Below are 21525 nucleotides of genomic sequence, written 5' to 3' on the forward strand. Positions count from 1 at the left end.
GGAACAGGTCCAATTTATCGCATTGAAAAGATAATAAATACTGATTTGTATGTTCACATATTGAACACGACTATGTTACCTTACACAAAATCAGAAATGCCATTGAAATGGGTATTTCAGCAAGATAATGATCCGAAGCACACCTCGCGTAAAGCAAAACAATGGTTTCAGGACAAAAAAATTGATGTCATATATATATATATATAAAGTGGCCACCACAATCCCATGACCTTAACCCTATCGAAAATTTGTGGGTTGATGTTAAGAAAGCAGTTTTTGATGCGAAACCAATAAACGCCGATCAAATGTGGGATGTTATCCAAAAATGTTGGGCTTCCATTTTTGTTGAACGATGTGAAAAATTAGTGGACTTCATGTCAAGAAGGTGTCGTGCTGTTATAGAAAATCACGGCAGTAATACGAAATACTAACATTATAAGTGTTTCAAAGTTATTAAAATAAATATTGTTTTTTATATGCATATTTTATGTAAAAGTACTATTATTTTACACATAGACTAAATGAAAAAATTCCATTTTTTCATTGTTATCTATTTGTAATAATGAGATCTTATGTTTTATGTTTCCATTAATTGATGTTGTATTTAATAAATAATAGAGTAATTTTTTAGTTAACTAATTTTGTTAAAATTAAAAATTTTTTTCATTTTTTCAACCGGTGCTATTATTTTACACATAACTGTATATATATATATATATATATATACAGAGTGGACCATTTTAATTCATCCAGTCGAATATCTCGAAAATCAAGCCCGGGAGAGAAAAATGTTTCAGACAAAAGTTGTATGGTTTCGAAGGGACCATAAGATGGTACCATTGGTTTGACTTTAAAAAGTCATTTGAAGGTCACGTGAAGGTCACTGCAAGTTTTTTAAATGGAACACCCTATATATATTTACATATTCTTGTAGCTCATCTCGAGAGCTTTCCAAAACACTCATGACAAAGTATTTTTCATTAAGTATTTTTTGAGTTATAAGGCTTCAAAGTTGTAGTAAAATATTTTGACATAAAATACAAGATATCTCATAAAATATTCATTTTTTGATTATCTTACTCTAATACTTTTATGCACAGAATAAAGTAAAAATGTGTAACTGTTAGTTGCAAATTCAAATTTTTACTTTAACATAATTATGTGTTTTAATTATGCCAATTGATTCGTCTCGTTATTCTGTGCATAAAAGTATTAGAGTAAGATAATCAAAAAATGAATATTTTATGAGATATCTTGTATTTTATGTCAAAATACTGCAATTTTGAAGCCTTATAACTCAAAAAATACTTAATGAAAAATACTTTGTCATAAGTGTTTTGGAAAGCTCTTGAGATGAGCTACAAGAATATGTAAATATATATAGGGTGTTCCATTTAAAAAACTTGAAGTGACCTTCACGTGACCTTCAAATGACTTTTCAAGGTCAAACCAATGGTACCATCTTATGGCCCCCTCGAAACCATACAACTTTTGTCTGAAACATTTTTCTCTCCCGGGCTTGGTTTTCGAGATTTTCGACTGGATGGATTAAAATGGTCCACCCTGCATATATATATAGCAGTTTAGCATAATTGAAACTCACTTTTATTTTATATACATATATATATATATATATATATATATATAAAATAAAAGTGAGTTTTAATTGTGCTAAACTGCTTATCATCCTGACTAAAAGGGAATCTCTTAAGAAAAACCCTTACAGCCTTCAGAAGTGGGATATTTCTTGTGTTCCAGTTCTATATAAAAAAAATTTTCTTTTGACGTGTGGATGTACGAACGCTGTTCCATCATCATACAGTTACAGCAAGAAAGAAGAGAAAGAAGTAATTCTTCTTAAAAAAAAAAAACTGCCGCCATTATACATGATCGGTGTGTAATGTAAATGTGTCTAATCATTTTTGAACATTTGTTTGCCGCCGCCAATATATATATTTGGTGTATGATATAATCTCATCGTGATCATTCCTGTACATTCAGTGAACGCTATTACGTGTGATCAGTGTGCAGTGTGAACTTTAACGATTTTTCTTGTATATTTGGTCATTTAAGTGTAATTGTTTCATGCAAAATGAATAGCAACGAGCTGAGTAAGTTAAGTTATGAGGAATTAAAACAAGAAGTACTTAAATACGGTTATAAAAAACCTCCCAAATCAAAGAAAGTTTGTATAAATTTAATTCTAGATCACTTTCATAAATATGGTCTGATAGGAGTCACGAAACTCGAATTTCCCCACAAGAAAGTCAAATATGTGAAGAAATATATTCTGAAAGTGCGAATAATCAAGAAGCATTTACACAAGTATCTAATGTAAATACTCCTCGTCAAAGTCCTGTTTCAGATTCACAATCTAAAGATAACGAGGAAATTATAGAGATAATGAAAAGTCATCTAGAAAAACAGCAAGGTATGATAGATCAACTAATAATGGCTTTGTCTTTGAATCAAAGAACACAACGTGCAAGATCTCCTTATAATACTCCTTTGGAATCTCAAAGGATTGTAGAAAATCAGGAGAAATTCTCAGCTGCAACAGGTAACGCTGTTAAATTTCTTATTACTCAAATACCTCATTTTGCTGGATCAGATGAGGATGACGTAGAACTTTGATTAGAAAAAATAGAAAGTATATCTGCAATTCATGGACTTTCTGAGATGATTAGATTTGCCGCAGCAACATCAAAGCTTTCAAAAAATGCTCGCAAATGGTTTGATATGAGTTCTGGTAAAATTAACACGTGTTAGTTAACTTTTAAAGAAGAATTGATAGATCACTTCAAAAGAAAAGTTCTTTTTAATGATGTTATTCAAAAAGTTAATGCTAGAAGATGGAATTTTGCAAAAGAGAGTTTTCAAGAATATACATTAGACAAGATATTTTACTTTTCTACTACCCACTTCTGAAGGCTGTAAGGGTTTTTCTTAAGAGATTCCCTTTTAGTCAGGATAATAAGCAGTTTAGCACAATTGAAACTCACTTTTATTTTACACATAACTGTATGTATATATATATATATATATATATATATATATATATACAGTTATGTGTAAAATAATAGCACCGGTTGAAAATGAAAAAAATTTTAAATTTTAACAAAATTAGTTAACTAAAAATTATTCTATATCTATAATAAAATGTCTAAAACTGTCAGATGAAGACTCTATTCAACTATTAATAAGAGGAATTGACAGTTTCGCTCTAAAAACAACTGCAGCAGCTTTAAGATGTAAATCTCTTAATCAATTTTCAAGAGAGATGTATAGTATTACTACGGCATGCTGTGACACACCTAAAAAATCACCAAACTTTAATCCTAAGTTTGACAAATCAAAGGAGTCGGAAGGAAATCATCATTTTGGAAAATTTGAGAACAAGCCTGATCAACGGTCTAAGACGGATAAGGATCTATATTGTACATTCTGTCATAAGAAGAGTCACGTGAGAGAGGACTACTACAAACTCAAAAGGAAAGAGGTCAAAAAGAAAACTCAAACATCTAATTCTTCATCAGCTACAGTGGTATCTGCTGTGAATGAAACTAATGAGGACTCAAATAATACGGTAGCTTTTGTTACGACTGAAAATGGTAGAAGAATTTATACTAATAGTTCGATCATTAATGTAAATTCTATTAATATAATAAGAATTGTTTATTATGTGCTTTATTAGATACTAGGAGTCCAATCTCTTTTATTAATTATCAAATTTTTTCTAACTTTTTCAATAACTCTAATACGATAATTTATAATGAAAAATCATATAAAGCAATGAATGGTAAACCAATTAAAATTGTTGGCACTGTATCAGCTTTCATTGGTTTGGTTTCTCTTTCTAATTTTAAAGCTAATGTTTTATTTCATATTTTAGAACAAAGTACTTTCAATAATCAAATTGTTCTTGGTCGTGATTTCTTATCTGAAAATAAAATATCTTATTTATTTGATTTATTTGAAAAAAGCTAATAATAGACTAAAATTATTTTCAGAAGAAGCATCTACGGATATTATAGATAATGAACTTAATGATTTAAAAGATTTATTAATAACTGTTGAAATTGATTTTAACAACGATGTTAAAAAACAATTGATGTCTACTATTATGGAAGTAGAAAACTCTAATATTGAATCTGAATCTATTAACGAAAAAAAGTATGCAATTTGCAACATGCAACTACATACTTTTTTTTAAAGATAACGATGCAGTTTCCTTACACCAATTGATTTGTCTCATTATTCTATGCATAAAAGTTTTAGGGTAAGATAATCAAAAAACAAATATTTTAAAAGATATTTTGTATTTTATGTCAAAATGCTGAAACTTTTAAGTCTTATAACTCGAAGAGTTATTAGTGAAAAAATACTTTATCATAGTGTTTTGGAAAGCTTTCGAGGTAAGCTACAAGAATATGCAAAAATATATAGGGTTTTCCATTTAAAAAATTCAAGGAAGTAGTGATATAGCAGGGTTTCTAACTCAGAAAGCTCGAGGAGGTGCGGGGGCGGGGGGACCTGACGTCACGCAGGTCTGCGACGCGGTTTGTAGACGAGGGGTACGCGGGGAGGGGGAAGAGCTCCGCGACACAGCTGTAGGTCCGCGACGCGGTTAGTAGACGAGGGGTACGCGGGGAGGGGGGAGAGGTCCGCGACGCAGCCGGTAGACGAGGGGTTTGCGGAGAAGGAAGAGAGGTCCGCGGCGTAACCGATAGGTCCGCGAGTAGGGAGAGGGATAGAGAGAGACGGCGCGATAGGCGTTTGCAACGCAGTAGAGAGAGACGGCGCGATAGGCGTTCGCAACGCGGTAGACGGAGACGCGTGGTATAGAATAGGATAAGGAGAGCATGATGTGGTGAGAAAAGGTGAGCGCTATATGCGTTTAGCATAGCGTAGGACAAGGAGCACGTGGTGGGAAAAGGAGAAGATTATAATAGAAAGATAGTGTGAGAGAGAAAGAAGGAGGATGAGGAGAAAGAATAGCGGAAGCGCGTTAAGACGGAGGCTAAAGGCGTACGCGGAAAATAAATTTTTTTTTATATTAAATTATAATCTCAAAATTCAGTATTCAACTTGGAAATTTATTATCTTATATTTCTTGTCTTCCAAAAGAAATTTATTTTACATGCTTGATTTTCTAAAAAAATACAAGGTAGCCAAACTTACGGGCCTAAAAAGCTAGTAAAATTATTATTATTATTATTATTATTATTATTATTATTATTATTATTAATTATATAATATATGGTGGAATAAGGATAAGATTGATTGAAGAAGGCGCAAGCAATATACATGTTTAACATAATTTTTATTTAAAAATGTGTGTGTGTGTGCGTGCGTGTGTGTGTGTGTGTGTGTGTGTGTGTGTGTGTGTGTGTGTGTGTGTGTGTGTGTGTGTGTGTGTATGTGTGCGTGTGTATACATATAATGTGTGTGTTCTAAAATTAAAAATATAAAATATAAAATTATAAATTTGGGAAAAAAGGAGGCAATCGCAACGAGTCAGCCGCAGTTGGTGAAACGCAATTTTTAATCTGTATTCATTCAAACAACAAAATTAAAATAAATTTAAATTGGTTTGATATAAGATGAGACGTACGTTTCGGCCTTCTTTTTAGGCCATCTTCAGCGCAAAATTAATCGAAATACAATCAGTATAATAAATCTAAATACAATCGTATAAAAGACAGATATAAGTATAGAACGGAAAGTTACAATAATAAGAACGCAATTCAGTCACTTACATAAATATTGTAACGTTGACACAGAATATGTTGGAAATAGAATATGGGTCCAAAACGCAAAGTAGCAAACTCTCGACCAAAGTAATCGTCTTATTGTTTGTTAGTGGAGATAAGTTTATAACTATTGTCTAAACATCACTGGTTGGGAGGCTGATAAAGTTAAATGATAAAAATAAAAAATTTTTAATTGAGAAAAAAACCAAAGTAGTTAAAGTCAAACGAATAAAATTGTTAATAATAATGTTGATAAAGTTATGTAATAAAAAATGAAAATTTAAATTAAGAAGAAACCAAAGGCAGTTAGTCAAACAAATAAAAATATTTAATAATATAATATAAAATATAAAAATACGAAATATAAAATATAATATAATATGAAATAGAATATAATTTGTGCCTTCCATGTACGGCAATGCTGAGAATTCATTGTGGATAATCTGCAGGAAAAAACAAATCTTATTAGTATATACATTTCATCATTTTTAAAAGATACTTACAATATTAACTTCAAATATCATTCACATTGTCAAAGTCGAAATTACAGACTTCATGTTGACTTCGATATCAGGTGGCGACGACTGCGGTGGTGGTGGTGACAACATATATTTGTTTGGATATGTATATTTATCCAAACATGTACAGTCGAGAGTCTTTCCACAAGTACACAAATATCCAAAACGTATAACAAACGTTCATGTTGATTATCTACAAACAATTTCTTAAATTTATCAGTCTCAATATTATGATAAAAAAACCATCGAAAATATAAATTCTAAACACTTATTGTTTATACTTGTTGGGATACATATATACACACACGACAGATATGTACAAGCGCGGATACATTCAGCTACCCAACCATAATTGAATTCTGTACACTGATAACGTCTACTGGTTCCACATCCGTATTCCCTTATTCGCTTTGTATATTTCACCCGTATGATATGCGGTACACTGATCTATCCAACAATCTTCTGAATCCACAAATCGAGTAAATCTGCGTTCATTGGAATAAAGTTCATCGTTAGGATATTCGAGAGGTGATTTATAATTATTACAAAGTTCACGGAAAATTTTTCTTTGTAAATCGACCGGCCATTCTGTATAATCGCAATCATACACAGTCACAGTCAACAGCTTCAGCTTGGCGGGTGAAATGTTGCACATCTACATTTTGCATGTCTACTTCCCGATCATGAATAAATTTTGGTATCGATATTCGTGGAAAAGTCTTCGTTTCACTGTCATCGTCTCGAACAAGAGTGATTACATGTCTCCATTCCTTCACATGTTTTTCGAGTTCTCTTATGAAAGGTCCCATTGTAAGTAATATTGTTCTTCTGTCTTTGACAAAAACAGTCATAAGAAATGTCTATATTAATAATAAGTTCAAATGTTTATCACCACACATGCATAATAATAGTTTCTTTTTCAGACACAGATCTTAGTTTGTGTAACAGTCATCAACGCAAAATTTTCTTTATCAGCTATAACAAGATCGTATTAAGGATGGTCATACACGCTCCTCCATAGACCGCCACTAATAGTTTTCTTCCGAAGAAAGTTTATTTTTCATACATTAGTCTTCTTTCGTACAAAACGGGCAAAAATTACATGGCATTATTTGATACAACGAATTTCGACACTCCCTGCAAAATAATCTGAGGATTAGTTCATAAACTATAGTTTTATGTGTGCGTACCGCTTCAATATCATAAAACATGTCCACTATTTTCATAAAACACGATGTACAGTATTTACGACCACTCGCGGTTCTATAATAAAAAATACAACGCACATTCGTTTCATCACATCATATGTATGGAGTTCTGCAACATCTAACTTACGCTCAACATTTTCTGTACCATCACTAAAATCATTGTCATAAACACTGTCGTGTAAGGATTCTACATCCGATTCAGACGAATCGGACGAAATGTCCATCAAGTCATCCATGAGCGCAAAGTTTTCTTTATCAGATATAACAAGAATGTCACAGGGATGATCGTAAGCTCTCGTTTTCTTCACGAGATACGACAAGATTGTCACAGGGATGATCGCAAACCTATGATGCACGCTCCTCCCAAATATATATTTTAATCTCACATCTCTCATCTTCTTCTAACTCGAGTATCACGTTTCATCTAAATCAGCATTTTTCAACATCTTTAGTAGAATGAATGTAGATCCAACTATACACAGCATACGTTTTATAAAGAATAGGCGAAGAAAGAAATAAAAAGCAATCAGTAATGAAAAAAGATAACTGTCGCTCCACACAGCATTCATACAGATAATATAAAACGAATCACATTGAATCACAACACAATCAAATAAACATCAAACAGATATGTATCGAACATTGATCAACATCGATTGAAACATCGATTCAACCATGTTTGAACCACTATCATATATCAAACGAACGTCGATCAACATCAAACAACCCTCGATCAACATTAAAACGAACCATGATCGGTTCGTAATCAGCTGTCATTGATCGACTACTTGTTTAAAGATGTTAAATATTCCACGTCTATTGTCTGCTAAAAATGCAAACTAACAGAAAAATGCATCACGTACTGTAATATAATATTCACCACACAGATGTATACAAGGATAAGGTATATAATACTTGCTATAAGGAGAGGATAAAAAAAAGATAATAACGCATATGTATTTTGACAATAGTTTATTATAAATATGGATTGATCAAACCTTTATAATAATGCTTCGACCACCAATTGAATATTTTGAATACATTTTGTAAAGCACAATTTTTATATGTTTATTGCAATGCATAGTAGATTCGAATTTATTTTCAATCGCGTCCAATTTAAATAATATTCTATTTAACTTTCCTAAGATTAGTTCCTTAAATTCTGAAATAAATTAATATTATTTAGTTTATAGAATATGAATATAATTCCTGTGTTTTCTATATTATACATTATTGCAACAAATATATTTTTGCATACTTCTTTATTTATAGAAAATATATAAAAGTATTAGTATTTTTTAAACTTACCATGAGAACATAGATTTTCATTTTCTATACGGAAAGCAGAATTTTTTTATAAAAGATGTACTATCTGTAACAATTTTGTTGTTATTATTAATATCTGAAAAGAAACTAAGTATTAGTATTTTTTTTACAAATATCATATAACGTTAATAAGTTGTAGTTAATGCTCACCGTTTTTGCTTATTACATTAAACAATATGTTTTCGTCCATATTTCTTCCAATATGTTTAGATGTACCCTGTAGCTCTTTGTCATACGACACAAAATTTTGTTTCTGTGGAAGAGCGGGCAGAATTTTTCCTTGCGTAACACTATTTTTCTTTAAAGAAATCTACATCTTTTTTTTTTTTCAAAAGAGAAAGATAAATATTTTTTTATTCTTATACGTCTTCTTTTTTCTCGTTCTTGTAATTCATTTGAAGATAGACCTGTATCATTATTTGATGTATCTTCTGCCAAAATTAATTTTTGTATATCTTTTTCGTAAGTATCTGAATAATTTAAAATAAAAGTGTAAAAGAAGTTATAAAAATTATTAATAATATATGCAATATTACATGTAACTAATAATACATACAAATTTATATTTTATATTATTCACTTACTTGCAATGCCAAAAATTTTTACTGGTAACTCCTTCCAATCTGACTTTTCTCATAGTATCTCTTTTGCCATCATAGCTTTATTAATACGAAGCTTTGTTTTAAAGTGACTAGACCAAATACATGTAAACGTATCTGCGTTGTACCATGTAGCAGGTATTAGCTGCAGACCATCATTAAATTCCGCAATGATATATTTTTCGTTATCCATTTCTGTGTTGCGCAAAATGAACGAAGATCATGTAGAAATTATGTATACATATTTTATTATAAAAATATGTATATTATGTTACGCACAAAATTATATTTCATGACATGGTGATTTATATAAATCTTTTACATATTTCAATTTTGTACCAATAACACAAATTTTTTATTTTTTATGTAACATTTATAATCAGAATATATTTACCGTTTCATAATAAGCAGCAATTATTAGAAGAATTTTTACAATTAATAGTAAATTTTCCATTTGATATTCTGAGATACTACGATTCAACATCAACATTATCAAGTATTGGACCATTCTTGTGTAAATTTGTACATGAATATATATTATTATTATTATTATTATTATTATCATGTTCTACAAATAAGAAATTACAATTTTCAATTTCATTACACCTTTTAATCAACTGTTGCAATGGCTTTTCATTTTTCTGTAACTGTCTTTTTATAAATGTCTTAAAATTTTCGAAACTAAAAGCACTAAAATTATCAAGTGGACCATACAGTTTTACATCAAATCATATACGTAAAAGATTATGCACATTATGCGATATGTACTGTTTACCGTATAATATTTCAAATGACTCAATAAAATAATGAAGCAAAGCTTCAGCAAAATTTTTAATTTTTCTTGACATAAATTTCGACGTGTAAGAATTATTACAGCTATATGTAATGTGAGAAAATGAGTATATATTTTTTTTCTTGTAATAATATATTTCTCAATACAACAGGACTGATTATAATAGAAAATTTCTAAATTCTGTTGCTTTCCACTGCTTAACGTCTCTTATTGATCTGGGTCTTCTAACAAAATCAACCGGTGTAGTATTTCTAAGTAAAATCAGTAAATGTGATATTTTATTAATAGTTCTTGCATTTAAACGTACAGAAGTTGGACCTTTCATCCAAAGTAGTATCATTTTGTCATAACTCCTAAACAGATCAAATGCATATAATCTAACGGAGTGTTAGTTATAGGTAAAAAATTGAGAACATTATGTAAAATAGAAACAGCAGTTTGAAAATCTTTATAGGCATTAATCGCAAATAACTTATCTGTTCTTAAAGTATTGTTTTCTTTTCATATGGAAAGCAGATTCTACCTATTTACATATTTGCCCTTGATTAAACAATTATTAAACCCGGTATGACCTTTTATAGATAATGTAAAAGATTTGACAGGTGCATCGCATTATTAAAGCAAATAATGAGACTTTAATAATGTCTTTGTTATAAATATAACCATTAATAATTAAATCGATTAAGTCGTTAACTAAAGGTGCAAAAAAAAAGAAAAAAAAACATCAGCATTATTAGGTTTCTGATATCCAAAGTATGCACCAACAAGATATATCTCACATACAGTACATTACAGTATATCTTGTTATTTGAATATAAAATTGGCCATAAGGTTGCTTGTGATGATTTAGCTAATGGCAGGCCATTAATATGATGGTACAGAAAATGTTGAGCGTAAGTTAGATGTTGCAGAACTCCATACATATGATGTGATGAAACGAATGTGCGTTGTATTTTTTATTATAGAACCGCGAGTGGTCGTAAATACTGTACATCGTGTTTTATGAAAATAGTGGACATGTTTTATGATATTGAAGCGGTACGCACACATAAAACTATAGTTTATGAACTAATCCTCAGATTATTTTGCAGGGAGTGTCGAAATTCGTTGTATCAAATAATGCCATGTAATTTTTGCCCGTTTTGTACGAAAGAAGACTAATGTATGAAAAATAAACCTTCTTCGGAAGAAAACTATTAGTGGCGGTCTATGGAGGAGCGTGTATGACCATCCTTAATACGATCTTGTTATAGCTGATAAAGAAAATTTTGCGTTGATGACTGTTACACAAACTAAGATCTGTGTCTGAAAAAGAAACTATTATTATGCACGTGTGGTGATAAACATTTGAACTTATTATTAATATAGACATTTCTTATGACTGTTTTTGTCAAAGACAGAAGAACAATATTACTTACAATGGGACCTTTCATAAGAGAACTCGAAAAACATGTGAAGGAATGGAGACATGTAATCACTCTTGTTCGAGACGATGACAGTGAAACGAAGACTTTTCCACGAATATCGATACCAAAATTTATTCATGATCGGGAAGTAGACATGCAAAATGTAGATGTGCAACATTTCACCCGCCAAGCTGAAGCTGTTGACTGTGACTGTGTATGATTGCGATTATACAGAATGGCCGGTCGATTTACAAAGAAAAATTTTCCGTGAACTTTGTAATAATTATAAATCACCTCTCGAATATCCTAATGATGAACTTTATTCCAATGAACGCAGATTTACTCGATTTGTGGATTCAGAAGATTGTTGGATAGATCAGTGTACCGCATATCATACGGGTGAAATATACAAAGCGAATAAGGGAATACGGATGTGGAACCAGTAGACGTTATCAGTGTACAGAATTCAATTATGGTTGGGTAGCTGAATGTATCCGCGCTTGTACATATCTGTCGTGTGTGTATATATGTATCCCAACAAGTATAAACAATAAGTGTTTAGAATTTATATTTTCGATGGTTTTTTTATCATAATATTGAGACTGATAAATTTAAGAAATTGTTTGTAGATAATCAACATGAACGTTTGTTATACGTTTTGGATATTTGTGTACTTGTGGAAAGACTCTCGACTGTACATGTTTGGATAAATATACATATCCAAACAAATATATGTTGTCACCACCACCACTGCAGTCGTCGCCACCTGATATCGAAGTCAACATGAAGTCTGTAATTTCGACTTTGACAATGTGAATGATATTTGAAGTTAATATTGTAAGTATCTTTTAAAAATGATGAAATGTATATACTAATAAGATTTGTTTTTTCCTGCAGATTATCCACAATGAATTCTCAGCATTGCCGTACATGGAAGGCACAAATTATATTCTATTTCATATTATATTATATTTTATATTTCGTATTTTTATATTTTATATTATATTATTAAATATTTTTATTTGTTTGACTAACTGCCTTTGGTTTCTTCTTAATTTAAATTTTCATTTTTTATTACATAACTTTATCAACATTATTATTAACAATTTTATTCGTTTGACTTTAACTACTTTGGTTTTTTTCTCAATTAAAAATTTTTTATTTTTATCATTTAACTTTATCAGCCTCCCAACCAGTGATGTTTAGACAATAGTTATAAACTTATTTCCACTAACAAACAATAAGACGATTACTTTGGTCGAGAGTTTGCTACTTTGCGTTTTGGACCCATATTCTATTTCCAACATATTCTGTGTCAACGTTACAATATTTATGTAAGTGACTGAATTGCGTTCTTATTATTGTAACTTTCCGTTCTATACTTATATCTGTCTTTTATACGATTGTATTTAGATTTATTATACTGATTGTATTTCGATTAATTTTGCGCTGAAGATGGCCTAAAAAGAAGGCCGAAACGTACGTCTCATCTTATATCAAACCAATTTAAATTTATTTTAATTTTGTTGTTTGAATGAATACAGATTAAAAATTGCGTTTCACCAACTGCGGCTGATTCGTTGCGATTGCCTCCTTTTTTCCCAAATTTATAATTTTATATTTTATATTTTTAATTTTAGAACACACACATTATATGTATACACACGCACACGCACACGCACACACGCACACACACACACACACACACACACACACACACACACACACACACACACACACACACACACGTACACGCACGCACGCACGCACGCACGCACGCACGCACGCACGCACGCGCGCACGCACGCACGCACGCGCGCACGCACGCACACACACACACACATTTTTGAATAAAAATTATGTTAAACATGTATATTGCTTGCGCCTTCTTCAATCAATCTTATCCTTATTCCACCATATATTATATAATTAATAATAATAATAATAATAATAATAATAATAATAATAATTTTACTAGCTTTTTAGGCCCGTAAGTTTGGCCACCTTGTATTTTTTTAGAAAATCAAGCATGTAAAATAAATTTCTTTTGGAAGACAAGAAATATAAGATAATAAATTTCCAAGTTGAATACTGAATTTTGAGATTATAATTTAATATAAAAAAAAATTTATTTTCCGCGTACGCCTTTAACCTCCGTCTTAACGCGCTTCCGCTATTCTTTCTCCTCATCCTCCTTCTTTCTCTCTCACACTATCTTTCTATTGTAATCTTCTCCTTTTCCCACCACGTGCGTTCTCCTTGTCCTACGCTATGCTAAACGCATATAGCGCTCACCTTTTCTCACCACATCATGCTCTCCTTATCCTATTCTATACCACGCGTCTCCGTCTACCGCGTTGCGAACGCCTATCGCGCCGTCTCTCTCTACTGCGTTGCGAACGCCTATTGCGCCGTCTCTCTCTATCCCTCTCCCTACTCGCGGACCTCTCTTCCCTCTCCGCAAACCTCTCGTCTACCGGTCGCGCCGCGGACCTCTCTCTCCTCTCCGCAATCCCCTCGTCTACAAACCGCGTCGCGGACCTACATCTGTGTCGCGGACCTCTTCCCCCTTGCCCGTGTACCCCTCGTCTACAAACCGCGTCGCGGACCTACAGCTGTGTCGCGGACCTCTTCCCTCTCTCTGCGTACCCCTCGTCTACAAACCGCATCGCGGACCTGCGGCTGTGTCGCGGATCTTTCCCCCCTCTCCGCGTACCCCTCGTCTACTAACCGCGTCGCGGACCTACAGCTGTGTCGCGGACCTCTCCCCCCTCCCCGCGTACCCCTCGTCTGCAAACCGCGTCGCGGACCTGCGTGATGTCACTCCCCCCGCGCCCGCAGGTCCCCCCGCCCCCGCACCCCTTCGAGCTCCTGAGTTAGAAACCCTGCTATATCACTACTCAAGGCAACCTTTATATAACCTTCAAACGATTATTCAAGGTCAAACTAATGGTACCATCTAATGGCCCACTCGAAACCATATAACTTTTGTCTCAAACATTTTTTCGTACGATACGTATTTCTTCAAATATTTAAATGTCTCAAGATAAAAAACTCACCCTGTATATATATGTATCTGATGTTAACGGTTAAGTTTTATTAGCAATATACGTAATATTATACAATATAGGAACAGCACTATAAATAGTAATATGATACATACGAGCAGCATGCTAAATCTTCGAATGGATTGTTCCTTCTTTCCATACGTTTATATTCACGCAAGTTGGTCGATTTTTGAAATTAATTTCTCATTCATTATTACGAAACTCACAAAACGGTAGACTTTTTTATTTAGATTTATTTAAATTAATCCACTATATTTGCATACAAGAGCTGATTATTGCCAAACACCAAATGTATATGTATATACATACATATATATATATATATATATATATATATATATATATATATATATATATATATATATAATTATTATTTTATATTTATATATTATGCAGTTCAAACAAATGGGAATAATTTTACACGATGTTTTCCTGGAATATAAATCATTACGGGTTGAAGTAAGATCATCTTTTATGCACAAATTTTACCAACAATAAATTGCTGAATATTCCTTTGTTATATATAAATTCTATTATCAGGTGATACATTTCTCACTTCAATTGATCCACGAGGATTTAACATTTACTGCCTTTGGATTGTATGAAATCAATATTCCCCTTATATGTTCTGTAAGTAAGTTGTAATAAATATATTAATTAGAAGATCCAGTCCCAACTTTAACCTTGATATATGTTAAAGTCATGACTCTAGTAATATTTGAAAGATTTTATTCGTCACTTGTTGTTTATTAAAAAGTTATTGACAAATAAAGAACCGTGTAAAATAAGATTCCAATACAGATTGAGAATAAACAATGTAATAGAATTAGAATTTTAAATATAATTAATAATTAATAAATATAATTTTATTATGTTCCTTTAGGGTTACAATTCATTACAATTTTTTAACATATGCTATGTAAGCTTAACCTAAATGTCGTTAATTTAACTGCTACTTTCTCCTGACTTACACATTTATACTCTACTTTTAATCTTTAATCTAGCCATACATACTCCTATCTAACACACATTTCTTCTTTTTCCTCTCTCCTCCTAAAATCCATCTGCTGTCTTGTCAGCTTTCCTCTCTTCTTACTTCTTCCATCCAGCACCCTTCCCAGCATGCTCACTTTCACATATTCTACATTTTCCTTTTTTCTCTAATGTCTTCATTTCCCCCATGTTTCACATTTCTTCATTTAATTTTTTTCAATTTAGATCTTGGCTTCTTTCATCTTGTCTTACTCTATCTTGTCTCCTCCTATCTCTTTTTGAAATATTTTAGTAGATCTCCTTTAATCTTTTTATTATATTTATTAGAGTTTTCAATTTTTATTCATCTCTCCTTTTTCTGCACCTCTATTTCAATTTTTTCTACGATTTCATATTCGAGCATTTTCCTCTTTCTCTTTCTTATCTTTATTTTTTCTCCGCTTAACCTCTTTTTCCTGAAGTACTCCTCCCTTTTCTTCTCCCATTCTGATTTTTCTTAATTTTTCTTTTCCTAATCTCTTTTTAACAATCCCTCGTCAGTTATCTCCTCTTTTCCTTTTTGTAGTCTCTTTTAAAATTCCACACCTTTCATGCTGTCTCTCTTGTTATCTCTTTGCATCTCCTTTTTAATCACATCCCAGCGTTCTCCAGTCTACCTCCAATTTATTTAAAAAATTTTTCTCCATCCTATTTACGTTATCTCTTTGTTTCCATTCTGCTTCATAACCTCTCTATTAAATTATCAAAAAGAGTTATATCGTCTTTCTAATGCCAAACTTCCTCTAAACGCCACACCTGAGTCATAATTTTCACCGCTTTTTTGATTTTACCTCTTATGTATCCTTCTTGTTCTTATTTTTCTGACATCTTTAAATTTTTATCTTTTTTACTTTCTTTATTACTTTTCTTTTCCATCTTCAATTCGCCCTTTCCCTCCTTCCTCCGCTCTTTCTAAATACCATTATTTTTATTTTTTCCATATTTATTTTAAATCTTTATTTTAATTCAGACAGCTTTCCAATCTCGTTATCATTGCTTCATTCCTTCCTCATCCTTTGTTATCAAACCTATATCATTATATGTCAATGAATACACCTTCTAATTCTCTGAACTCCTTATCTTTATTCTTCATTTTAATAAACTATCTTTAATTTTTTTTCTTTTTCCTTTTTTTGAATTTCTTGTTCTCTTTCCTTTTTTTTCTCCTTTTTCTTCTCCATTTTCTTTTTCTACATTCTTTTTCTTTTGGTTTGTTTTCCAGTATTGTATTTTGTCTTCTTTTCTCATTTTTCCTTTTTCATTTTTTAAAACTTCTTCCTTTTAATCTCATTTCCATCATTTCGACCTATCCACTTCGATCTGTATCGTCCCTCGTATTCAAGGTTTTCTGTCTTTTCTTTCTTTCGTTTTAGCAATCTTCCACAGATTTCTATATGTATTTTTTCTTTCTTCCAAGATTAAATCTATTTTTTTCCTCAATTTTCTCTTTTTCTCCAATAGTTATCTTTTTTATTCTATGCTTTATAGCGACATTACTGTACAGTCGTTCCTTTCTTTTTTCTCTTTGTCCTTATCTTTTTAACTTCCTTTCTGCTCCCATCTTTTTATTCTCTAAAACCTTTTTATTCTCTCTTTTTCTCCATTATCTATTTTTACTCCTATAATAATCATATATCTTTTTTCTTTTCATATTCTAATTTCCTCTTTATATCTTTTATTTTCTGGTCCATTCTAACTTCTCCTATTATTTTTCTTTATCTTGTCTTCTCTTTGTTATATTTCCTTCTTCTTGTTATCCATTCTTTAATCTTCTTTCTAAATTTTTAACCCTTTTATTTTCTTTTTTTTCTTCTTCTCTCTTTTTCCTTAAATTTCTCCTTTTTTATCCTCCCTTATTACTTTATATTATAATTCTCTCCTCTATTTTCTCCTTAATCTCTTTCTCAATTTTCTATTTACTTGTTGCTAATTCATTCCTGACCTCCTTTTTAACTTAACTTTACTTTTCTCTCTATACAAATATCACTAGTCTTTCCTTTTTTATAAAATGATATCGATATCTTCTTATTACTCCTAAAGATATACTCTTTTTCTTTCTTTTCCTCTTTTTCTTTTCTTTTTTAACATCTCTACTAACTGAACTTCCGCTTCTTTTCCTTGAACTTGATCCAACAATCACCATTTTTCTCTTATTATTTCACTTATTCCATTCTTTATCTTATCTTTTTTACGTTGTATTCCTACGCGTCCTTTTCTATTACTTGCTTCCCTTTCTAAACCTGCTTTATCATTTATATTTTTCTCTTATGCTTTTCGTCCACTTCTGTTTCTATCATTTCTTAACCTTTTTTATCAGTTTTATATCCTTTCTTGTCCTTCTCTTTTCTTCTCACTTCTTTCATACTCTGGCTCCATACACTCTGCCTCCCCCCTCTCTCTCTCTCTCTCTCTCTCTCTCTCTCTCTCTGCCTCCCTCCTTCTCTCTCTCTCCCTCTCTTTCTCTCTCTCTCTCTCTATTCTTATTTCCTCACTCTTTCTCTAATAACCGTTTTTCTATACATATTCAGCAATTCTCAACTGTTATATTCGCAATCGGAAACAAAAGGCTGAAAAAAATTAATATTTATATTGATATTAATACAAATATTGTTTACAAACAATTATTTTACGAGCTGAAAGACGTTATAAATGCCTTACACAGAATACAACAGCCGCTGCCTTTGATAAATAACTGCTACGGCGTGGGCTAGTGACATTCTCCATATACCGCATTAATCTATTAAAATTGTATTTAATATTTAATTTTTTATCGTCAATCTATATTCAAATCTTATTTTATATGGACTGTTATTTAAATTAAGCTAAAATAATTTTTTATATTATAATAAGTATATTATAGTATAATAAGTTTATATATTGAGTTGGTAAATAAGTTCGTGCTGATTTTTTAGTGAAATTACAATTAAAATGATTCAAAACTGTTGGATGACTTATCTGTAGTATATTAGCGATAACTCGTGATGAGTAGCGTGGATTAGTTTTAATTAAACTCTTGATTTGGTCGTTATCCACCTCAACTGACCGGCTTGAGCGCTCCTTCTCTTTCACATTGAAATCGCCACGAACCACTTGCGGACAGTTCGTTCAACTACAGTATTGTTTCCATACACAACACATCTTTTTTGCCGTTTGTGCAGCGTTCTTGCCTTTTTTATAATAAAAAATCATAATATGTCGAAAATGCACCTTATTTTCGTCATCTTTGATAAACTACAAAACGCACTAATTCTAACCAATTGCTTTTGTTTTTTAAAGACGTGTTGAAATGTAACCTTTCAAACTATAATATGTATGCATTTGAATATTTCACGGAAGTATACCAAATGTACACGTCATGAAACGCCATCTCTTGAAAAACGGCACGAACTTATTTACTAACCCAATATAATAAATAACGAGTAAACAATGGTTAAAATCTTTTAAATTTTAGAGCCACTTGTCTTTAACAATACAGTGAAACCTCGTAATAGCACAATGCACCAACTTTGAAACACTACATATATAACAAAGTTATTCCCAGTTTTGTAAAATTCAAAGTCATAGTGACCGCGCGGATTTGCACGAAACGTTCTTTCAAGTACAGTGCCAACAAAAGCCATTGGCGCAATATATATACCTACAAATATATACATTTCTATGCGACTGGATCAATGCCCCCACTCACTATTCATAAGTTATTTAGTAATTTAACACATCGAGTTCTATGTATAACATATAGGAAGGAACTTTAGAGATGGGGGAATGACTCAATTTATAGAAAAGAACACATGCATGCTAAATGGATTGCTATCTTTGTCAAAGATTCATTGATTAATGCTATTTTTATATTGTTACGTTCCTGCTTGGCGTTCCTGTGCCGCAATGTATGACCGCCCAGTACAATAAAAAAAAGATCATCTCCGAAATAAGGAGACTTTCAATTATATAACGGCGGACATTTTTGGAGAGAATTTCGTGACAGCTGTCAAGCTGAACGGACGCGTCTTGATAAAATTATTGATAATTGTATTTTTGTGTTCTGTGTTTATAATTAAAGTTCTTGTGTTACTTTAATTAAAGTGTTCTTTTTATTCCGTGCGGTCTGCGAGTGTCGCTTGCGTCGCGCGCGATTCGATATATATATCGAATCTCGTCTCCGCGAACGTAACAATATCATAGTCAAAAACATTGATTTTATATATACGTATTTTACAAATTAAAAGAAAAATAAACAATTAGCCATCATTTCCTATTTCACTGTTTAAATTAAAAAATAAAACCATTTGCTGGAAGTACTCCTTTTATTGTTAAATATCTGATGAGGAATATTATTAGTTTAGATGATATAACGTAAAAAAAGACAGAAAGCCAACCAGAGATATATATGTCTCTTTTTAATTTTGACTCCGATTTTCTATAAAATAGTATAATAAAGATTCGTTCTATTATACTATAGAGCTCAATGGTTTAGCATGTACAAAAGAAACATGTGCTATTTCGAGGTGCACTATTACGAGATTCCACTGTGTATGTCAAGGTTAAGGTTTAGGACTTTTCTAACCGATTATTTATGAAATTTGTTTTTATTAATTTTTTTTATATTAAATGCAGATTCTATCTTGATTAAATTTTCTTACAGATTACTGGAGCAATAGTAACATATTTTGTCATGGTCATTCAATTGGATACTCCAAAATTGGCAAATTACAATGTAACTATTGCGTGATATTACATCAAGAATAATTCTACAAGCCTTATTGCATAATTGTTATATATAATTTTAAACTTTTATAATACAAAAGATTGTAACATTTAAGTATAAATTATATTTAATACAATATTTCGTGCATTTAAATTTTAATAATAATGTCAAGAGAAAAGCAATAAGAGCCAAGCACAGTGTATAAGTAATTTTGTTCGTCCGGCGCGTATAGAGACGGTGCGCTTTGTCGTCATTATCTTACGTGTTTGAGATTTGTAATGAGTTTCTTCCCGGTTCCTATTATTTTTCTTTCAATTTTGCCATGGCGTTATATTTGGAAATGCATTTAAGCACGTATTCTTTATTTTGTTTGCAAAGTTTGGAGCCGGTAAAAAATTTATTACAATTTGTGTATCCGCGTATTTTTAAGAGTTCTATTTTATTTTGTTATATATATGATTACATATTGTTTCATTGTATTGTATCGCTGAAGATGGTCCAAAGATGAACCAAAACGTTTAATTAAATATTTTTTTTCTAAAAAAAGAAACTTGAGTCTTTATTTGCATTCTTACATCTTGGCACTTGATTCTTATTGTCTTTCTTTTGATATTAAGTTAAATATAATATATTTTTTTCTATTAGCTTAATTTCTGATACAATCCATAAAAAATTCAGATATTGAACTGATTGTTTAAAAATCGAACAAATAAATGTCTGAAAGAGTGAAAATAATTTGTATATTCTTCTACATGTGAAATAAAAAGTCTAATTTCCATATATAAATAAAATATTAAATTTTACAAATTAAATTATTTAAATTTAATTATTTTGTTATTTATTTAATTTCTTTGCTAAGTATTTTGTCATTTAACATAAGTAATATTTTTAACTACAAATGTAAAGCAGGAAATGTATAAATGTTAAGATAAAAAAACATTTGTAAAAATAGGAAATAAAAGCTTAAAGAGCCAAACACAGGATAAGACTATAAAGAAAAAAAGCTTTCTTGCGAAAAGAAAGCAAATTTATTTAAACGTTTCAATCCGTTGTTTGAATTATCTTCAATATTACAAGAAAAAGGTATTCAGAAAGAGATATATTCCATTTCAAACATAGA

General features: G+C 31.2%; 1 protein-coding gene across 1 annotated transcript in view; it reads left to right on the forward strand.

Moving 5' to 3' along the window:
* LOC140666906 (uncharacterized) overlaps positions 1 to 20429 on the forward strand; it is a 132238-nt gene extending 111809 nt beyond the window's left edge. Inside the window, exons 6-8 of the mRNA XM_072894460.1 lie at positions 15068 to 15130; positions 15212 to 15301; positions 20343 to 20429. Of these exons, the coding sequence (XP_072750561.1) occupies positions 15068 to 15130; positions 15212 to 15301; positions 20343 to 20429 (240 nt within the window). The remainder of the gene's footprint in view (positions 1 to 15067; positions 15131 to 15211; positions 15302 to 20342) is intronic.
* The last annotated feature ends 1096 nt before the right edge of the window (positions 20430 to 21525 follow it).

Source organism: Anoplolepis gracilipes, chromosome 6 (assembly GCF_047496725.1).
Source record: "Anoplolepis gracilipes chromosome 6, ASM4749672v1, whole genome shotgun sequence".
In the NCBI taxonomy this organism is placed as follows: domain Eukaryota; kingdom Metazoa; phylum Arthropoda; class Insecta; order Hymenoptera; family Formicidae; genus Anoplolepis; species Anoplolepis gracilipes.